General features: G+C 33.8%; 1 protein-coding gene across 2 annotated transcripts in view; it reads right to left on the reverse strand.

Annotated features, from left to right (window-relative positions):
• RFX3 (regulatory factor X3) overlaps nucleotides 1-17,392 on the reverse strand; it is a 291,963-nt gene that overhangs the window by 55,866 nt on the left and 218,705 nt on the right. For both annotated transcript variants that reach the window (XM_060014684.1, XM_060014683.1), the window contains 2 exons: nucleotides 12,054-12,235; nucleotides 8,415-8,534 (listed from right to left, as the gene is read on the reverse strand). In XM_060014684.1, coding sequence (XP_059870667.1) covers nucleotides 8,415-8,534; nucleotides 12,054-12,235 — 302 coding nt within the window. The remainder of the gene's footprint in view (nucleotides 1-8,414; nucleotides 8,535-12,053; nucleotides 12,236-17,392) is intronic.

Consider the following 17,392-nt stretch of genomic DNA (forward strand, 5'->3'; position numbering starts at 1 on the left):
CCGCTTCCTTAGAAAGATGTAGACAGCAGCAGTTCCAAACGAGAAAGAGATTTTTTTAATAAGCACTCAAAGCCACAATACATTACAATTAATGTATGATTATGCTTAATAATAATGATATTGAGTGGGAAGGACTGATTAGAGGTACATTCTATTATACAGGAGATGGAAAATACATCAAGATTAGCTTGTAGAAGAAAAGGAAATAAGTTGATTAATTCTGGAGAAACTGTACAGGTCAGTACTTAAGAACAAATCTTAGGAGAGGTGAAGAAAAAAGAAAATACAGTCAGAATTGTAAAATGAGAGGTCTAATTCTAAGCTCAGAGTAAGGGTCACAAAGTGAAAGATTGAATGCATTGGGCGAAGATGCACTATGTGTATCCATTCTTGCTTGCCTGGGTTAGCAAGAATAGGACCTCTACAAGCCAGAACCTCCCATTCTATCTCTTTAGAGAAAGGTGTGAAGACAAGTTTGGGAGGGCTTTGTGACATAAAGAATGACATCAGAAAGGGCAGGGATAGGGCTCATATAAAGAACAGTATTAGTGTTGGCCTGTAAGTATAAGAGAGCTTCCAGGTAGTGCTGACTTTTGCCTTTCCTGCTTTAAGTAGTGGCATATCCACAGTGTATTGCCTGGCACTGTATTGATACTTAAAAGGAATCACCAGAAATTAGAAATACTGAACTGAGGAAAGCTAGATGTTCCTTTTCCTGATGTCCTGTCTAAGGAAAACATCCTATCCCTGCCATTACCTCAGGCACACTATAAATAAGCTAAGCAAATAATTGTGGTAACTGACTCTTCTGGAAGAAACAGTTCTAGATGATATTATGTTAGGTTTTGAAACCTAATTGTATATCAGTATCTGGGTAGATTTCAAAAAAAAATTCAAATGCTTGGCTCACCCTAGATCTACCAAACAAAATCTTTGAGAATGGGGATTAGGAATTTATTATTTTAACTAGCTTCTCATGTACTTCTTAAGTAGCCTGCACAGAACTAGACCACAGGAGCTTCTTGGACCAATAATAAATTCCTTCACCCCAATTGTAGAAATACAATTATAACATTAGAGAAAAGTCATTTTTTATAAAATAAGTCATTTTTCAATTTTTCAATAAACTACATTTGGAATGTAAATAACTATCTCTGAATGGATGGTGGATGAATGAATGAATGTATGAATGAATGCTCAAGGTACCACTTCATTTTATCACACCATCAATTGATCTTAACATATAGCAAATCTATTTAACAAATATTTATTGAGTATTTACTATGGGTAAAGTATTGTAGGGGCATGACTTTGAAAAGGCTGTGTATAAATGGAATTTTTCCAGGATGTTTTTTAATATTCCATTGACTTACATGATAATCCAACATTATCTTAGCTCTGATTGAATTTCAAGTGACTTTTTAACATTGAAACACAGCTTTCAGATTTCCTCTCTCTCTCTTTTTTAACAGAAATTAATCACTATTTAAATACTAAATTGTAAAAAAAAAGATATGTTTTCTACTGAAAAAAATTCTTTGTTGAATCTTTTAAAAAACTGAACTCTTTAGTATTTAAGAATTCTCTGCTTTTACTCCCATTTATTTTACAAATTCATTGTTTTAGAATAGGTTTTCTTATAGTAGATTCTTAGTGCTCTTGAGCTGTATGTGCTCTGAGAAAGACCTGTACTACATCAAATGAAGAAACAGCTCTTGGTTTCAAAATTAGTTAACAGGCAAATGATAATTTTAACAGCTTGCAACTCCCTGGGCAATCAAAGCTAAAGTTGTTAATGATTAAGAAATCAAAGAAACTCTAATACTTTAATAGCTGAGCGTATGCATGAAACCTGTCACTAACACAGAACCTTGGAAAATTATTAGGAATCTTCCCCCATGGGGTTAGTCATAGCTGTTATTTAGAACTTGGACAGCTGTAACTCTACTGTAAAATAATATCTAATTCTGTCAATAATCTCACACATAAAGACACTGAAGGAGTCCAATGGAAGGCAAAGAATGGTATATAGTTACCATCACATTCAACTAACAGTAGCAGGTGGAAGGATTTTCAACAGACTAAATGAAACATTTGTAAAACTACCTTTGAATCAGGTGAAAAATGCACATGAAAGATGCAAAATCTGAGCTGTATAGGCATTTAGAGTCATTATTATGTTTATAAGTCTAGAAGGTACACAATCATTTGATTTGCATGATAATCGGGACAAAAGGTTAAAATTTTCTACTGGAATCTTGAGATTCTCTTTGGAAAAATTGTCCCAGAAAAGTTTTAGATGATTTGAGGTCTGAAATGAACTAAATGATATAAACATGAACAGATCAGAAGAAAATAATGTTGAGTGCCATCTTTTCAGAATAGTAATGAACTCCTTGATGTCACACTGAATACTTCTATATCTAAACAACTTCTAACATCAACCCTGCTGGTTAATGATAGTTATTACATCTCTTCAATCCTTGTTGGTGGCTCTCATAGTATTTGTCTTGTCATTAGCTCTACATCTATGATTGGGAAAGGATAGGAGGAAAAATTAAATTCAAATGGGGGTATTTGTATCAATTGCATCAGTTTTAGTAGGAAATGTGGGAGAGGTAGGAAAGGGAAGAGGCTGAAGCTGCTGGCTGAAATAAAAGTCTATGGATCATTCATTCATTTCACAAATGACAATGTGCTTACTGCTCTCCTAGGTGTTGAAAGAGGCAAATAAGATTCCCTTATCTCATGAATTTCTTCATTGAGTTCTCCTAGCGTAGGTAATTTAGGGTTAACTGTATAGAACTGATATATTCTTGCTACAAATATGTATGACACCTTTAGGATACTTCTTTTGTCTACAGCTGGTCCTTTCTGTTAAACTGATCCTACAGGAATGTTCTCACTCTTCCTTTATTTGGAGAATGACAACCTGACTCCACCTGATGTCAAGACAGCAACAAAAACGAAAAAGGGCATCTGAAGCTCTATCTAGGAAAAAATAAATTAGCTTCTTGCATACAGTAAAATTAAATGAGCCTCAGTTTCCGTATCAGTAGATAATGATATAATTGCCAAATGAGATCTTGCACATAAAGTGCTTATTGATGAACAATTTACAAGTTCAATAAATATTCATCAGAAGGATAAGTGGGGACTGTTAGTAGTAACAAACTTTACATGAATGACTATACTTAATAATTACTGAATGTGATTATTTATGATTCTCCCATCTTCAATGGAAAATATATTTACAGCAAGGACTTGCTGCAGTGGTAGTGAACATTAAATACCTCAGTGCCAAGATTCCTTGTTTGTCTCCTAAAAGCCAAATGCAGATACATGATCATCCTCCCACTAAAGACTCCTACCCTCCTGCCACCCTCAGCTGCCTCAGAGCAATTTACCAGCCCTAGACGCTTATCTCTGTAATGACCCCAGGGAATTTATGGCCAGGAGAGGAATTGTAAACTATTAACATCAATCACAGTTGGAAACCACAGGCCTGGAGGTACAAAGAAATGGAAGCCAAACTTGCCCAATTGCCAGGCTTCATTCTTCTCCAAAACAGCCTTATTCTTAAAGAAATATTTTCTAAAGAAATATTTTCTCTAGTGCATATAGTATAATAATGATAATATTTTATCCTATCACTTGGATATTTCCGGTTATAAAGTCCTTTATTTCCACTTGAACCTCAAAAAAATCTTTGAGGTAGTCTATTATTATTTCCATTTTGCAGATGAAGAAACTGAGGTTCAGTGAAGTTCTGTCACACACACTGAAGTGCCAAAGCAGCCTGTATTCAAATCCCTATTTCCCACCTTTAAATATAAGGTTCATTCCACTACTAATCTATGAAACTATATTAAGAAAGGTCTTCAAATGACAAAGGTTCTTGTCCTCACTCCTTAGGAACACGCATGCTTTCACATCTGTCTACAGCCAACTAGCCTTGCTGTCCCATCTTTCCAATGGCCTCTATTTTCCTCTCCTCAGTGCCACAAAGGTTTCTTCTTTCACAGAATCCAATTCCTATGAAAAGACCATTCACAGAGGCAGAAAGTGGCACATTTCCTCACTTATTTAGGACATACTCAAGTGTGATCTTCCCCTTAAATTTTATTACATGTGCACGTTTCTCTTTGGGTTATATTACCTCTTGAAGGACGGAATTCTTATAAGAACAAAGACAAGAGGACTGGTTTCTTGTCCTGGTTTCTATATTATCGTGGATACATTATCTATCCTTTATGGACTTCGGTTTTCTCATCAAGAGGATGAGGTGCGCTAGGTGACCTCCCCCTTCCAGCTCTAACTTCTATGATTCTGTGAATTCTCTTTTAGTTGTGATGGACATATTCTATATGCAACCATTGATTGTTATGTATTTGTTGAAGGAATGATATATGCAGTTTAATACTTTGAGAATGGCTACTGGGATCAAACACAGCCAAGCACATTGTCAAACACACTTGGCTCTATTCCACCACTTTTGCTACTAGGATTTGGAAGAATAGCTGACATACATGTGCCAACACTCTCTGAGTGCTTCTTTTAAATATTAGAAATAAACTGCTGCAAACATTTTTACTTAGTTTGTAAAGCTGAAAATTACTCATCTCCTTTTTGCTCTATAATAACCTAATTTATTTATTGTCTAAATTAGGGTAAGCAAATTAGTCCATAAGTGAATTTCCTTGAAAACTGAAGACTACCTCATTTAAGTGCAGAAGTTATTTTCACATGAAATATTTTCAACAGAAGGTATTAAAAGAAACCAACTATTACACATTCTCCTGTTTCCTTAACCAGGGTAGTTAACCTCTTCTTGATTACCTATAATGTCATCAACATGCCAAATAGTTATTACACTGTGTTAGACTAGATTTTAGCCACTATAGTGATACTTAAAGGGCCTACTGGAATGCCTAGGTCTATGTGTCCTTCCACTGAATGTATACAGACTGCTGAGCTGAGTAACCCAAAAGTGAATCAAAGACCCTAGTCTACTTATATTTCCTCCTGCCAGCTGTTATATCTCATGATTGCCTATGAATCAAGTGGGCTTTAATCTGCTCCTTTATTTTAGGTAAATGACTTGAGGATGGCTTCATCTTTTCAATTAAGCTAAACTAAGGGCTCTGTGACATCTGTTTTACAGTCAGAAGCTGTTTCCATTTATTTCCAGACTCATGGTTATGTTCCCATATGGTGGTGTTGCTGGGAATCTGATTTGTAGATAAGGGGAAATTTCCTCTACTACCCTATCAAAGCTTCAAATGAGACATCGTATGTAAAGGAGCTCTAAAAATTATAAAGCTATGCAAAACAATAACCATCATTAATGCTACAACTACAATGATTCCAAACTTATCAGAAAAAATGTACAAATTTTTATTTGATAAAATAATCACTGCATATAATTGAATTTTCTTACTACAGGAGCAGGTGAAGCATGTACATTTATACTATGGAAGATGTGCACATATAGATGTATACAAAAAACCTTGAGGCATTTAAACAATTTGAATATTCCAAAATATTAAATACTAGTATAAAATATTTTAAACCTTTCAAATGTCACTTGTACTTTAACAGGAGAATGGCAGGCTCTTCTTATGTGAAATTTAATATATTCAGTAGAATCATTTGAGTTTTGGAATCACCTTATTTTATAAGCCATAAAACAAACAGTACAATGAGTCCCTTTTTCATCGTTTTCAACAAATACTCTTAACCCTTGAATCCAGACTCAGGAAGAGACACTTTTCCTCTCCTGTCCAAGTGTTTCCTCTAAATGCGGTAACGGGCTTCACTTAAGGCCTATCAATGTTGCCAGTGATATAATCCTTCAAAGAGACAACAGAAACCTCCCTCTGTCCTAATCCCAGTGAGGGGTTGGTGAAGTTGATAACACTAAAAATTCAAGCAGTTATCCAAGACACCATTCCAAGAGCAACTGTCCATAATCCAAAATTGTACCATTAAAAAACAACAACAACAAATTAAAGGAAGTTTCAGTACTTTGGTTCTCTAACATTCTTATTTCATAAGAAAGCTAACACTATAAGAAACTAAAGTCGGTACAATTTATGAATATTACCGAGAATTTTATATCACTTTTTAAATACAACCATATTATGTCTAATTCTAAAAGCAATAATTACTATACTTATATTGCAGGGTTTTCATGGCTCATCAATCTTTATAGCCCTGAAATCTGTTTCATAAGGAGACCTTTGTAATTCCTTGGTCTTGCTTACCTAACCCAGGCTTTGTATAAAGAATGTCTCTTGAAGGTTTCCATTTCCATGAAAACTTGCTAGGATTCTTTGCAGTGAAATCACTGGACGAAGTAAGTTTCAGCTGTCTTGAGTGCAATTTACCAAGGTATTGTTCATATTTAAGTTTGAGTATATATTATTTTTGAATTAATCTTTTTTTTCTTTATTGCACCAACATCTCCAATGTGTAGTACTGCTATGCATGAGCGCAGAGACCACACCAGAAAGTAAAAGCTATGGTATTGCCACTAACAGGTGGAAACAATAATGGTCTCAGGACAACAACAGTTTATTCCAATTCACACAAACTCTGTCTCCAACTATACAAGGGACTGTTTTATGGCTTTTTTCCCCAGATCCCTTCTTAGTATATTTCACTGACTATACCTCAAAAAACAGGAATCAGCAATTTAAAAAATAAGTTTGAGAAAACATAATAATTTATATAATAGCCAATCTTGAACTGACTCTTCAGTCTTGAATACTCTCACTAGAAATTATGACTGTGTTAAAGCCACTGAACAAGTGTCTTTATTTCCAGTCTCTTCCCACTAAATATGTCTTGCCCCAAATCAAAAAGTAATCTCTCTAGAAAAAATGTGAAAGTGTCATTGTTTTGCTTGGAAGCAAGTCTTTGAAGACTTGCACAGTATCTAAGCACAAAGAACAAACTCATTAGCTTCATATACAACCAAATCCCTTCATCTCTGATCCAAACTACTTTTAAAATCTCATCTCCCATTAAAGTACCCAATCTTCTTCTCAATTCTTCTCCTGCAATATCAACCTCACCAGATCAGAGTGCATTCACCAAAGACGTCATGGACCCTCTCGGTGGTGATTTTGTTTACATTCCCTCTGCCTGAATGTTCCTCTCTTTTTCTGATCCCTCTAATTCCCTACTCAAATAGCACTTTCTTTGTGAAACTTCCCAATCCTCCCTCTCCCAGACTTTGCTGAAAGAGTTCAGCAAAGTACTCCAATAGTTCCTTGACCAAAGCTTTGTTTTAGCATTTCTTAGGTTGTATTACTTAAAAAAAAAATTCCCATGTGCCTTCTCATCTAATTTCTTAACTCCTCAAAGGTAAGGACCGTGTCTTATCTCTGCACACAGGGCCTAGCACATGGTAGAGACTCAATTGGTGCTTGCTGACTAAATAGATAAAGGACTACTGTGTGATATACTTTTTTCTCCAGCAGCTACTTGGAACTAAGGCTTCTGATTAAGCTAGTATGATGTGCAGGAGATCTCACCACGGTGACTCACCATCCCAGATCAATGGCTTAGGGAGACTGATCAATGGATTAGGCCAACTGCACCAGGTGCAGTCCTCCTTTCTCCTACCTAATTTTGCATGTTCAATTGAAAAGAAAAACTGTAGCTACTGTCATGGTTGAGCTATACTGGTAAAGAGGGAAAGATTTTTCACTTTACTCCAAACTGTGATATAAGTCACAGGAGACAGAAGGCCCGTGGCTATGTAGCAGCATTATGGGCTTGTACAAATCATTTAACCTCTCTGGGATTTATCTGAAAAAACAGGGGTCTTCATGCTTTGACTGCCACAAGGCTGAGGGGCCAGACTAGACTGATGTATTTTTCAATTCTAAGATCTATGATTCTATTCATCCATCCATTCATCCATCCATCCATCCATCCATTCATGAATGCTTAAGATCTCTTATAGCTCTAGTATCTACAATTATACATCTAGGAAAGCTGGAGTCAAAGAAAATGTAAGATGTCCCAAACATTCTGCAAGAATTTATACTGTCAAAAAGAATGACCTGCAGGATATGCAGATTAACAAGTAAGAAGCTCATGAATACTGACAAGTTTCTCCAGATGCTCCTTACAGTTTGTGTTTAGTTTCCTTATCTGAATAGTTTGGGATGTCACATTTACTTAAAGGCGACAAACACGCTGTCTGACAAGTAATTGTGAAAGATTTGGAAAATAGAATGAAATTCTAAATCATATTTGAGAACTGTCTGTAGTGAAAGTATACCAGCAATAGCGACATTCTTGCACACTTAGGTATTTGTTCTGCTTGTTCAGAAATAAGGAGATAGAACATCTAAAGAAATACATAGCTTTGACATGTCAATGATAATTCCAGAGTCTACCTTTGTTTCTGTTGCATGGGTTGTTGTCTCATAGCCATATACTGCATGTCTTCTTGCAGACGATTAAGAGGGGAATCTGGCTTGACACGAATCCCATAGTAATGGTACTTGGAGTTTCCTCTTCATAAAAGAACAATAAACAGAGACACAAAAAGTCAGTCAAGTCAATATTAATCATACAGGATGTCCATTTAATTTCATATTTGGAAAAATTAGATAAAGGCAAAATATTGATGTTATATATTTATGATTTACCTGTTCTGGACACCTGTATATTTTTATGGTGGCTACATTTGAAGAATCAAATTAAGATTCTGAATCAATCAATTCAAGGCCCTAAGAAAAATTTTTCCTTATAAACTTTTGCTTAAATATTAGTCAGAATCCATTTGCTCGATTTAAGTTACATTTTATTTTCAACTTTATATTTTAACTATAATTTAGAAGATTAGATTAACAGGATATTCATTAACAGGATAAAGGGTTGCACACTAACTAGGAATTTATTATCAAATGGTTATGCAGAACAAAGAGAAAAAATTCTTAATTCTACTGTCTTGGAGAAGTCCTGTATTTTTCTAATTCTATTACTGCAGGGATGATTAAGATAACTTCACTGATACAAGATGTTGTGAAGTCTATTATTTAATATTTTGAAACCTAAAAAAGAAGCAGGCATTTAATCTACTGATTTCAAAGCATATTTTATTAGTCTCTGTTTTTGTGGATTCATATCAGTTTTTCAAGCTGAATAAGATGTGTCACAACAGACATGGGGAAATTTCTCGGTGAAAATGGCAAATTTCCACCTAGATAAAAAATGTCACAACTTCCTCATGTTCATGAGAAAGACCATATTTGTTATTAGAAATGACAAAGTTTTACTCTGAATGAAATTTGCAAATTCTTGCAAAAATAACATTTTAAACATGTAAATTTTTGCAAAGAGAAAATAGTAGTTTTTCTCAAGTCTATATATAGCAAGACATCCGTGTTCTTTCCAACTTTTTCTTTCATTTACAAGAAGAAATGCAAGTGGAGTGTGGATTCAATATTTTATATAAAAATAAAACAGAATTTTACTTCCAAGATTGAAGAACACACGTTAGATGAATCCTATATATTTGAAAAGACATTAAAATCTATTATATAAATAATATTGCTAGTTTAAAAAACATAGGGCATTTGAATACCTACATAGTTTCAGCAAAATAAACCAGTATGAAAACTTAATGCCTTCCACTTGCAGACATTAGATCTTGCCTCCAAGATCCACTGTAGAATACAGCAAAAAACAAAAACAAAAAATACCAGAAATTGTTCCCATACAAACTGGAGAACAGGAGGGAGTAGCCAATGACAAAGATACAAAGTAAAATCACATCTCTCTTGTGAGACCCCAAAATACACGAAGTACCTAGTTTCTCTTCAGTTTCCTATAAATTGGAATCTTGGATGGGTTGGAGGAGAGGCGGTTCTTTCTATTCCACTGAAGATGGTTGGGGGAAATCAGTATGTTCCATGGTCTTCTTTGTTTAAACTTAATTTGGAGATGGGATGTAACGAAAGCTACCTTTTGATTTACCTTTGTTTAGCAACATGGTGATATTACTTATCTTTTACTTAGCTCCAGAAACTTGAGCAGAAGTTTGGTTCTGGTTTTAATGAATTCACCAGATAATCTTATCGATGGATAAATAACAGTTTATGGTTTACTTAAAAAAAAAAATCTCAGTTGGTTTGCCTCATGATTTATACTGCTTTTCTTTCTGTTCCCTGGGTGAGGAGTAGAATGAATGCTAACACAGTTTCCATGGTAGAAAGAACCTCTGGCACTTCACCCCTATCATTGTCAGTTTTTCTACATTAGAGTTCTGCTAGCTTCATAACACAGTATTTGTTCAAACTTTCTCCCTAGGATTTCTTTTCTCCTTATTCTTCTAGGCTTTGTTTTCCATCTCTAATTACAAGACTACATACAATTTTAAAAGGAACAGGATACACAATTGCTACATAGTGAGAGGGGGAAGTAAAGAACATCAGAAAGAAAAAGCTGCAATATTGCAATATGTACTTATAGAGTATAGAGTATGGATTCTACTCATTCACAAACCCAAACAACCCCAGTTTTGTCCGTTTCTATTTTAAAGATGTGTTTCAAGGTTTGAATGGAGCCTCAAAATAGGATCCATTGAAATCCCTTTCAGTAACAAAACGGGCACAACAATACAGCTATTACAATGCTGAATAAAGTCCAGAGATTCAAAATATTGGCACAGTATGCATAACTACTGAGCCATCAGCTAGGATATAGTAGGTTAGGTCCCCAAATAATGATTTTCCTGGTTCTAGGGAAAAAAATACTAGCGAAACAAGGTTTTTTCAAGGAACTGGAAGCTAGTTCCTTTACTCCAAATAAACAATCATATTCTTCAGTTTAAAATATACTATCCTTTCAAGTACAGATAGAAGAAAATACATTTATGAGAGAACTGAACCTCCAGCAATCTGAAAGCTGTACAATCACTTAATATTCACACTTTGACTACATATAGACCTTGTAAATATCATAAAATGGCCACACTCCTTTTTTTTGTATAAATTTATAGTGAAGTCAATTACTGAGGCTGTTTATTTTATTAAGAATATTTAAAAAGCTTTACTAGAATACTATGAGGCTGTGACTTATAACTCATTAAAGGTATATCATCTGTCATATACAGTATAGGATCTTTATTTTTATACTTCTAAATATGGATTTTATAAGATTTAGGAAATCAAAAACATCCATATCATTCTGCTCAGCTATTCAAAATATTTGTTATGATAACTTGTAAAAATTATAGCAAGGCAAAAATGAAGCTCTATAGTTCTAAGTATTATTTTCAGCATATTTTGATTAGTAAAAACACTCATATCTATTTACAAAGGAAGGAAACAGAGAAAGTAAGTCTTCTTCACATTACTAGTTTCTCTGCAATGGAACTATACTATATTTTTACTTCCATAGATGCATGGCTTCACAATCAAGAGTTTTAAAAAGGCCAATAAGAAGTTAAAAAGGACCAGGTCATTAACTGAGAGCTTCAAACACCTCAAATCTGCAAGTTCACTAAATTATTTTTAATTGGTCTCCAGAAATGAAATGAAAAACTCAGCTTTAATTTTTACTCTATTCAAATAGAGGAGTTTTTTATAAAGACATTTCAATGTAATTTTGCAAGTCAAGAGATACACAGTTTTCCACTTAACTTTGTCACTTTACTCATCATCTTTAGTACAGTTATTCTTCAAAAGAGAAGATAGTGATATATACTAATTTTTAAAGTATCATATATAAATCTTCCATTAATAGCTTGGTCTGCTCATTTCTATGTGATTTGAGAATCAGTTTTTCTCAAAGCTTTGTTTACTCTGTTGATGTTTAGTAGGACAATGCATCATACTGGAATGGCAGTTTTCAGTGAATAATGACCTTTCCTTTTCCTGGGGGATTTTATAAACTGAGCTTTCTTTAGTTTTTCTTTATATGTTATCTGTAATCAAGTACTTTTGCCCAAACAATATACTGAACTATATTGTTTAAAGCTATAGTTTAAAAAAGAGAGATTAGTTTATGATATTATTTTTAGTACTAACCTGGTTCCCAATCTCCTGGTTCGTAGCCCCATAAAAATTGACCTTATAAGTTTTCCAAAAGAAGCAGCATTGACTGGGTCCAGTTTGTGTTCCTGACAGTGTCGTAGGTAGTGGTTGTAAAGAGTGCTTCTGGGAAGGCTCACTCCTTCTGCTGTCTCGTAATTGTCCAACAGCCACTGGAGCTAGTATAAACAAGACAGGGTAAACACAGAGAAACCAAATCATTCACCAAAATGTCTCTAAGACACTGCAACTGTAATACACAGAAACACTCAGAAGATCTTCCTCAAGCCATGTAATAGGTAAACGTTGTAATTCAGAGGACTGTGTAATCTGACTTTGAAAACTCTCAGAAGTGTAAATAGCTGACCGTCATTTATTGACCACAGACCATGTCCATTCCTTCAAACATTCAAGCACATATAAAGACATACTAATTTTCCTTGTATTGATTGCTATTTTGGAGACAAATACCTTTTCAAGGAACTCAAATAATACCATTAACTGGTTATAAATATAATTTATAATTGTACAGAAAAAAAACATGTTACCAAGCCTGGCAGCATGGCACATAATATGTCGTTAGTGTTGGTTTGTTACAACACATGAACAGCAGGCTGCCTTGTATAATTATTTACACTAAGGTTCTATTCATTTTTATAGAATTCTAATTTATTTATCCAATTTACTTATACAAGATAATACAATAATGGTATTATCCACTGGGACAAATTCTACAAGCAGTAAGGAAAAATTTCAATCTTTTTTTCCCCAGAAAGAAAAAACTCCCTAGAGACTGGTTTAAAAAAATATGTGTAATGAAAAGGAATAATTTACTACAATCATTTGAGTTTTTCTACCTCAAAGCTATGTTTTTTCATAATTTTGGAAGACATACTACAATGGTAGTTGGTAAAGCAATGTTTTCTCAATCTATAGTTCACATTTTAAAGTTTTATGTTGTCCCGTCTGAATTTTTAAAAAATAATCTGTAAAGTACATAATGTGCAGGAAATTTTTAGAAAAATCTAATTTATGTATATAGTACTGAGTTTCAACATTAGAAAAATCAAATTATCAATCTGTTCATTATTTATTTATAAAAGGAGAACTGAAATAGGTTTAAATGACTTTCTTAAGGCCATACATACACCATCTCAGTGCTTGATCTGGTTTCCAACACACTTTCCTGATTATTTGCATACCAGTTATTATTTCTACAAAAGCAGCATATATGTCACATTACTTGTCTCAACCAAATTTCCATGCCATATATAGAAGGTGTGATAAAAAGGTGATATTCTACATGCAATTCAAGTTAAATGTAAGTTATGGAAGGAAAAGAATTCCTTTACTGAGCATCAACTATCAGTCAGGCAATGTGCTAGGCTCCTATGGATGTAAAAATGAATGTGACCTCACTCCTGTCCTCCAGGAATTTACAGTCACATACTAAAAATGATAATAAGAACACTCAAACTAAAGCATTTCTCCATTTTGCTTACATATTTTAAGATTTGTGATCAAGCTTAGAACCTACACTTTCAGACTCTTAATAAGAAAATCCATTAAAAATATTGTCAGAATTATTTTCTTTAACCGTGACAGCTGAATTTTCCAGAACAATTTTAATTTCAAATATTCCTACATGATATTTATGTAATCAAACATGTCATTAACCTATACTTGATGTTGGCTTAGAAAACATGGCCACCAAGCCTATAAGACAGAGCAGAGTAGTTTTAAAAATAAAAATAAAATTAACGTTCTGGTCAGGAAGCCTTTAGGTTCTCTATGAACCACATACACATATGAATACATTTAAATATACCTATTGCCTCTGAACATATACAACGCTCCCCTATGAAATTTTTAAAAGATTACACAAAATAAACATTCATTTTTATAATGACCAAAAAATTTACAGGTCAAAAAAAATTCTTTTCATATGAATCATCTGTAACCTTACTGTCAGTAAACAAGTTTTCCAGAGGCATTCACACATGATTTCTGAGTACTCTACATGACACATAGAATAAGTTCACATATACATATTCATTTAGTGTAAACAGAGGTGGTAAACTGATGGGAAAATCCAGTTATAAAGGCTCAGACTAGTATTCTGCCTACAACAGTGGGTCAGTATGTCTCTAGTGTTCCTTTTGAAATTTTAAGACTTTGTTGATTATGAAACAACTGACAGAGACGACACATAAAATGTGGCAAAGCAAACCTGCCTCACATATTTCATCCACGTGCCTCAGTAAGATGACTGGGATCTGAAAGCATTGTTTCCTTATTTGAATGGTGTTAGGGCAGCTCTAGTGAACCATACTGCACACAAATGATGGCTCTTGTTTTGTGTACATATACTAGATAGAGCCTTCCATTGGCATTCTAAATATATAAAGAATATAGAAATAAAGAATATTGAAATACAGAATATAGAAAGGAATATTCTATGAGGAATTTAATCCCTTGAGATCAAGGAATATTTTTTAAAAACACCATAAAATGGGCAAGCATATAAATACTATAAGTATTTTTTGAAAAACAGTAATATTTTGCAACTGAACTAATGAAGTGCCCACATCTACAAACATTGAACAATGCCAGTAAGTTAAAAATGTCACAGATGTGTTTGTATGTATGTCTATGTATCCTCAAATAATAAGGCATATTGTCAAAGCCAAAATGGTATATTTCTTAACAAAAAATAAAAATCAATAAAAAATCAAATATTTCTTCCTTTGCTAATGAACAGAACATATATCTATATATGAAACGTTAAAGGGCTTTTTTTTTCAGAAATGGAAAAATAATCAATTTCATAATGTGAACTTTATAACCAAAAGTATACAAATAATAAAATAGATCTGATGTAGAATACTTTTAATAAGATATAAATCAAATGAAAATAATTTGTTTAATTAATCAGATACAACTTAAAAATTTCTGTAAACTGCCTTAACTGTTTACCTTGCAATATTTAATTACTTAAAAGTAAACACAAATATCTAAAAATGAGAGTTTATTAATATCTCATGATCCAGGGCTTCCCTGGTGGTGCAATGGTTGAGAGTCCGTCCTCCTGCCAATACAGGGGACACGGGTTCGTGCCCTGGTCCAGGAAGATCCCACATGCCGCGGAGCGGCTGGGCCCGTGAGCCATGGCCGCCGAGCCTACGCGTCCGGAGCCTCTGCTTCGCAGCGGGAGAGGCCACAACAGTGAGAGGCCCGCGTACCGCAAAAAAATAATAATAATAAAATAAAATAAATAAAAATAATAAAAATAAAATACTCATAAGCCTGAATAATATTACTCAAGCCCCTAGTGAATAACCTGGAGAAAACGAAGCTTTTATTGGATTGGCCACATGGTCCTCTGAAGTGGCTAAGCAAGTCACAGAATCTGGACTGGCTCTTTTGCAAACTGATTGTTCTTCTTACATAATTTTACATTGTTAAAGGTTTTTCTTCATTTCTAATCCAGTTTTTAAAAATCTGAGTTTATCTGTAATATGTATTTGTGTGTCTGTGTGTGTACACACACACGTGTATACATATTTACATACATATGTATATTTATATATATATATATATATATATATATATATATAAAATCATTAGTTGGTTTGAAAAATTCCACAAGAGTGGGTATGCAGGTATTCTAGTGACTATCACTTTTACAGTAGCAAAGCTACACTTTGTTCCCTGCCCTTTGCTTGCAGGAGGAGGAACTCTTATTCCTTCCCAGAAGCCTGGAGATCACTTGGGAAGGGCAGGAGGTCAAGCGGAGGTAAAAGCCCTGAAGGATGGAGGTGGCTCTGCTGCAGCCATGACTGCTCCAACTAGGAAGCCTGCCAACAACTGCACACCCAGGAGTAGTGCTCCCACAAATTGACTGTGTAAGTGGAAATTGGTTTAGGAGCTACCAGATAAGATTTTGAGATTTAGCTGGGGATTAATCTGCATTCTACATGCCAGTATTTAACCTTCGAGTTTTGACACGGTGATAAAATTCTGTCAGATCTTTGAGTCTAAAACATAGTATAAGAAAGGATTAATTTTTATTATAAGAGAAACTTGGCAGTTAAGTGTAACCTGAAGGTATACACTCCACGTGCTGCCCCAGGGAAGTTCATGCCTATTAGAAGATATATTGTTTCCTTGGATTTCCTCTTTTATAAAATGTATTTGGACACTAATTCAATACCCTTAACATTTAGTACTTTAGAAATAACTATTGCTATTTCTTTTACTCTTTTATAAGATGTCTTATAAAATGTTTGTTTATATTTATGATTTTAAAAGCCCATGAAATACCATAGGAACTTTTAACCTTTATATTTAAAACCTGTTTATTCTACTAATGAACTAATGTAAATTCACGTAAGGGTAGAAACCAAGATAATTGCATCTTTCAACCTTTGCATTTAATCTATATTAATCAGGGTAGATTAAGGAAGATGAACAGTTCCTATTTGTCCCAAAGGGAAATACTGATTGACAAATTTAAAAAAATATACATTATTGCATTCCCCAATTAACATCTAAATGTAACATTGGCATTTTCCCCCAGATGGATTATTATCCATTAGGATTCATTTTAAGTTCAGTTCACTGATGATGTGCATTTTGACAGGTCTTATTTCCATCATAACTTATATTTACAGCACAGCCAAGTCAAGAGAAAGTAAGCATAAAACAAGGTTTTGCTTTGAGCTGAATATATTTCAGTAGCTAAAACCAGCAAAAATCATTATTTACTAGATAGTAAAAGGTATATAAAATAAATGCCTAAAGCTTTTTATATACTTTAAATGGAATTTTAAAAATGCACAAGCTGAAAAACATTACGTGAAATTTGGGAACAATTAATTTAAGAATGTTTCTGTATTTAAATTTATAATCTAAAATATCCCAAATTTGATACAATATAACCATTAAATGCCAATTTATATTATTTACAACTGAGAAGAAGTATAAAATAAACTTAAGTCTGCAATGAAGAAAATTAAGATATTCTAATTTGATTTAGGCAGACTACACATCATTTACCCATAACATCTTCACATGCCAAAAAATTTAGAAATAAAAATATTTAAATAAAAAAAACTAAAGGTTGTACACGGGGAAATGATAGCTCGGCCATACATTCTTTCACTCAAATGGTGTGCAGGGAGACCATTGTCTTATCAACAATGCTCACACATACACCTAATTGAAGCATACTTGGTAACAAAGAATACACGTGTGAGTCCCCAAATAAATGCACACATGATTGGCAAAGGTACTTAGAATACTGAAGGCAAAATAAGGTCTGTTCCCTTCTATTA

This window comes from Delphinus delphis, chromosome 6 (assembly GCF_949987515.2).
Source record: "Delphinus delphis chromosome 6, mDelDel1.2, whole genome shotgun sequence".
Lineage (NCBI taxonomy): Eukaryota > Metazoa > Chordata > Mammalia > Artiodactyla > Delphinidae > Delphinus > Delphinus delphis.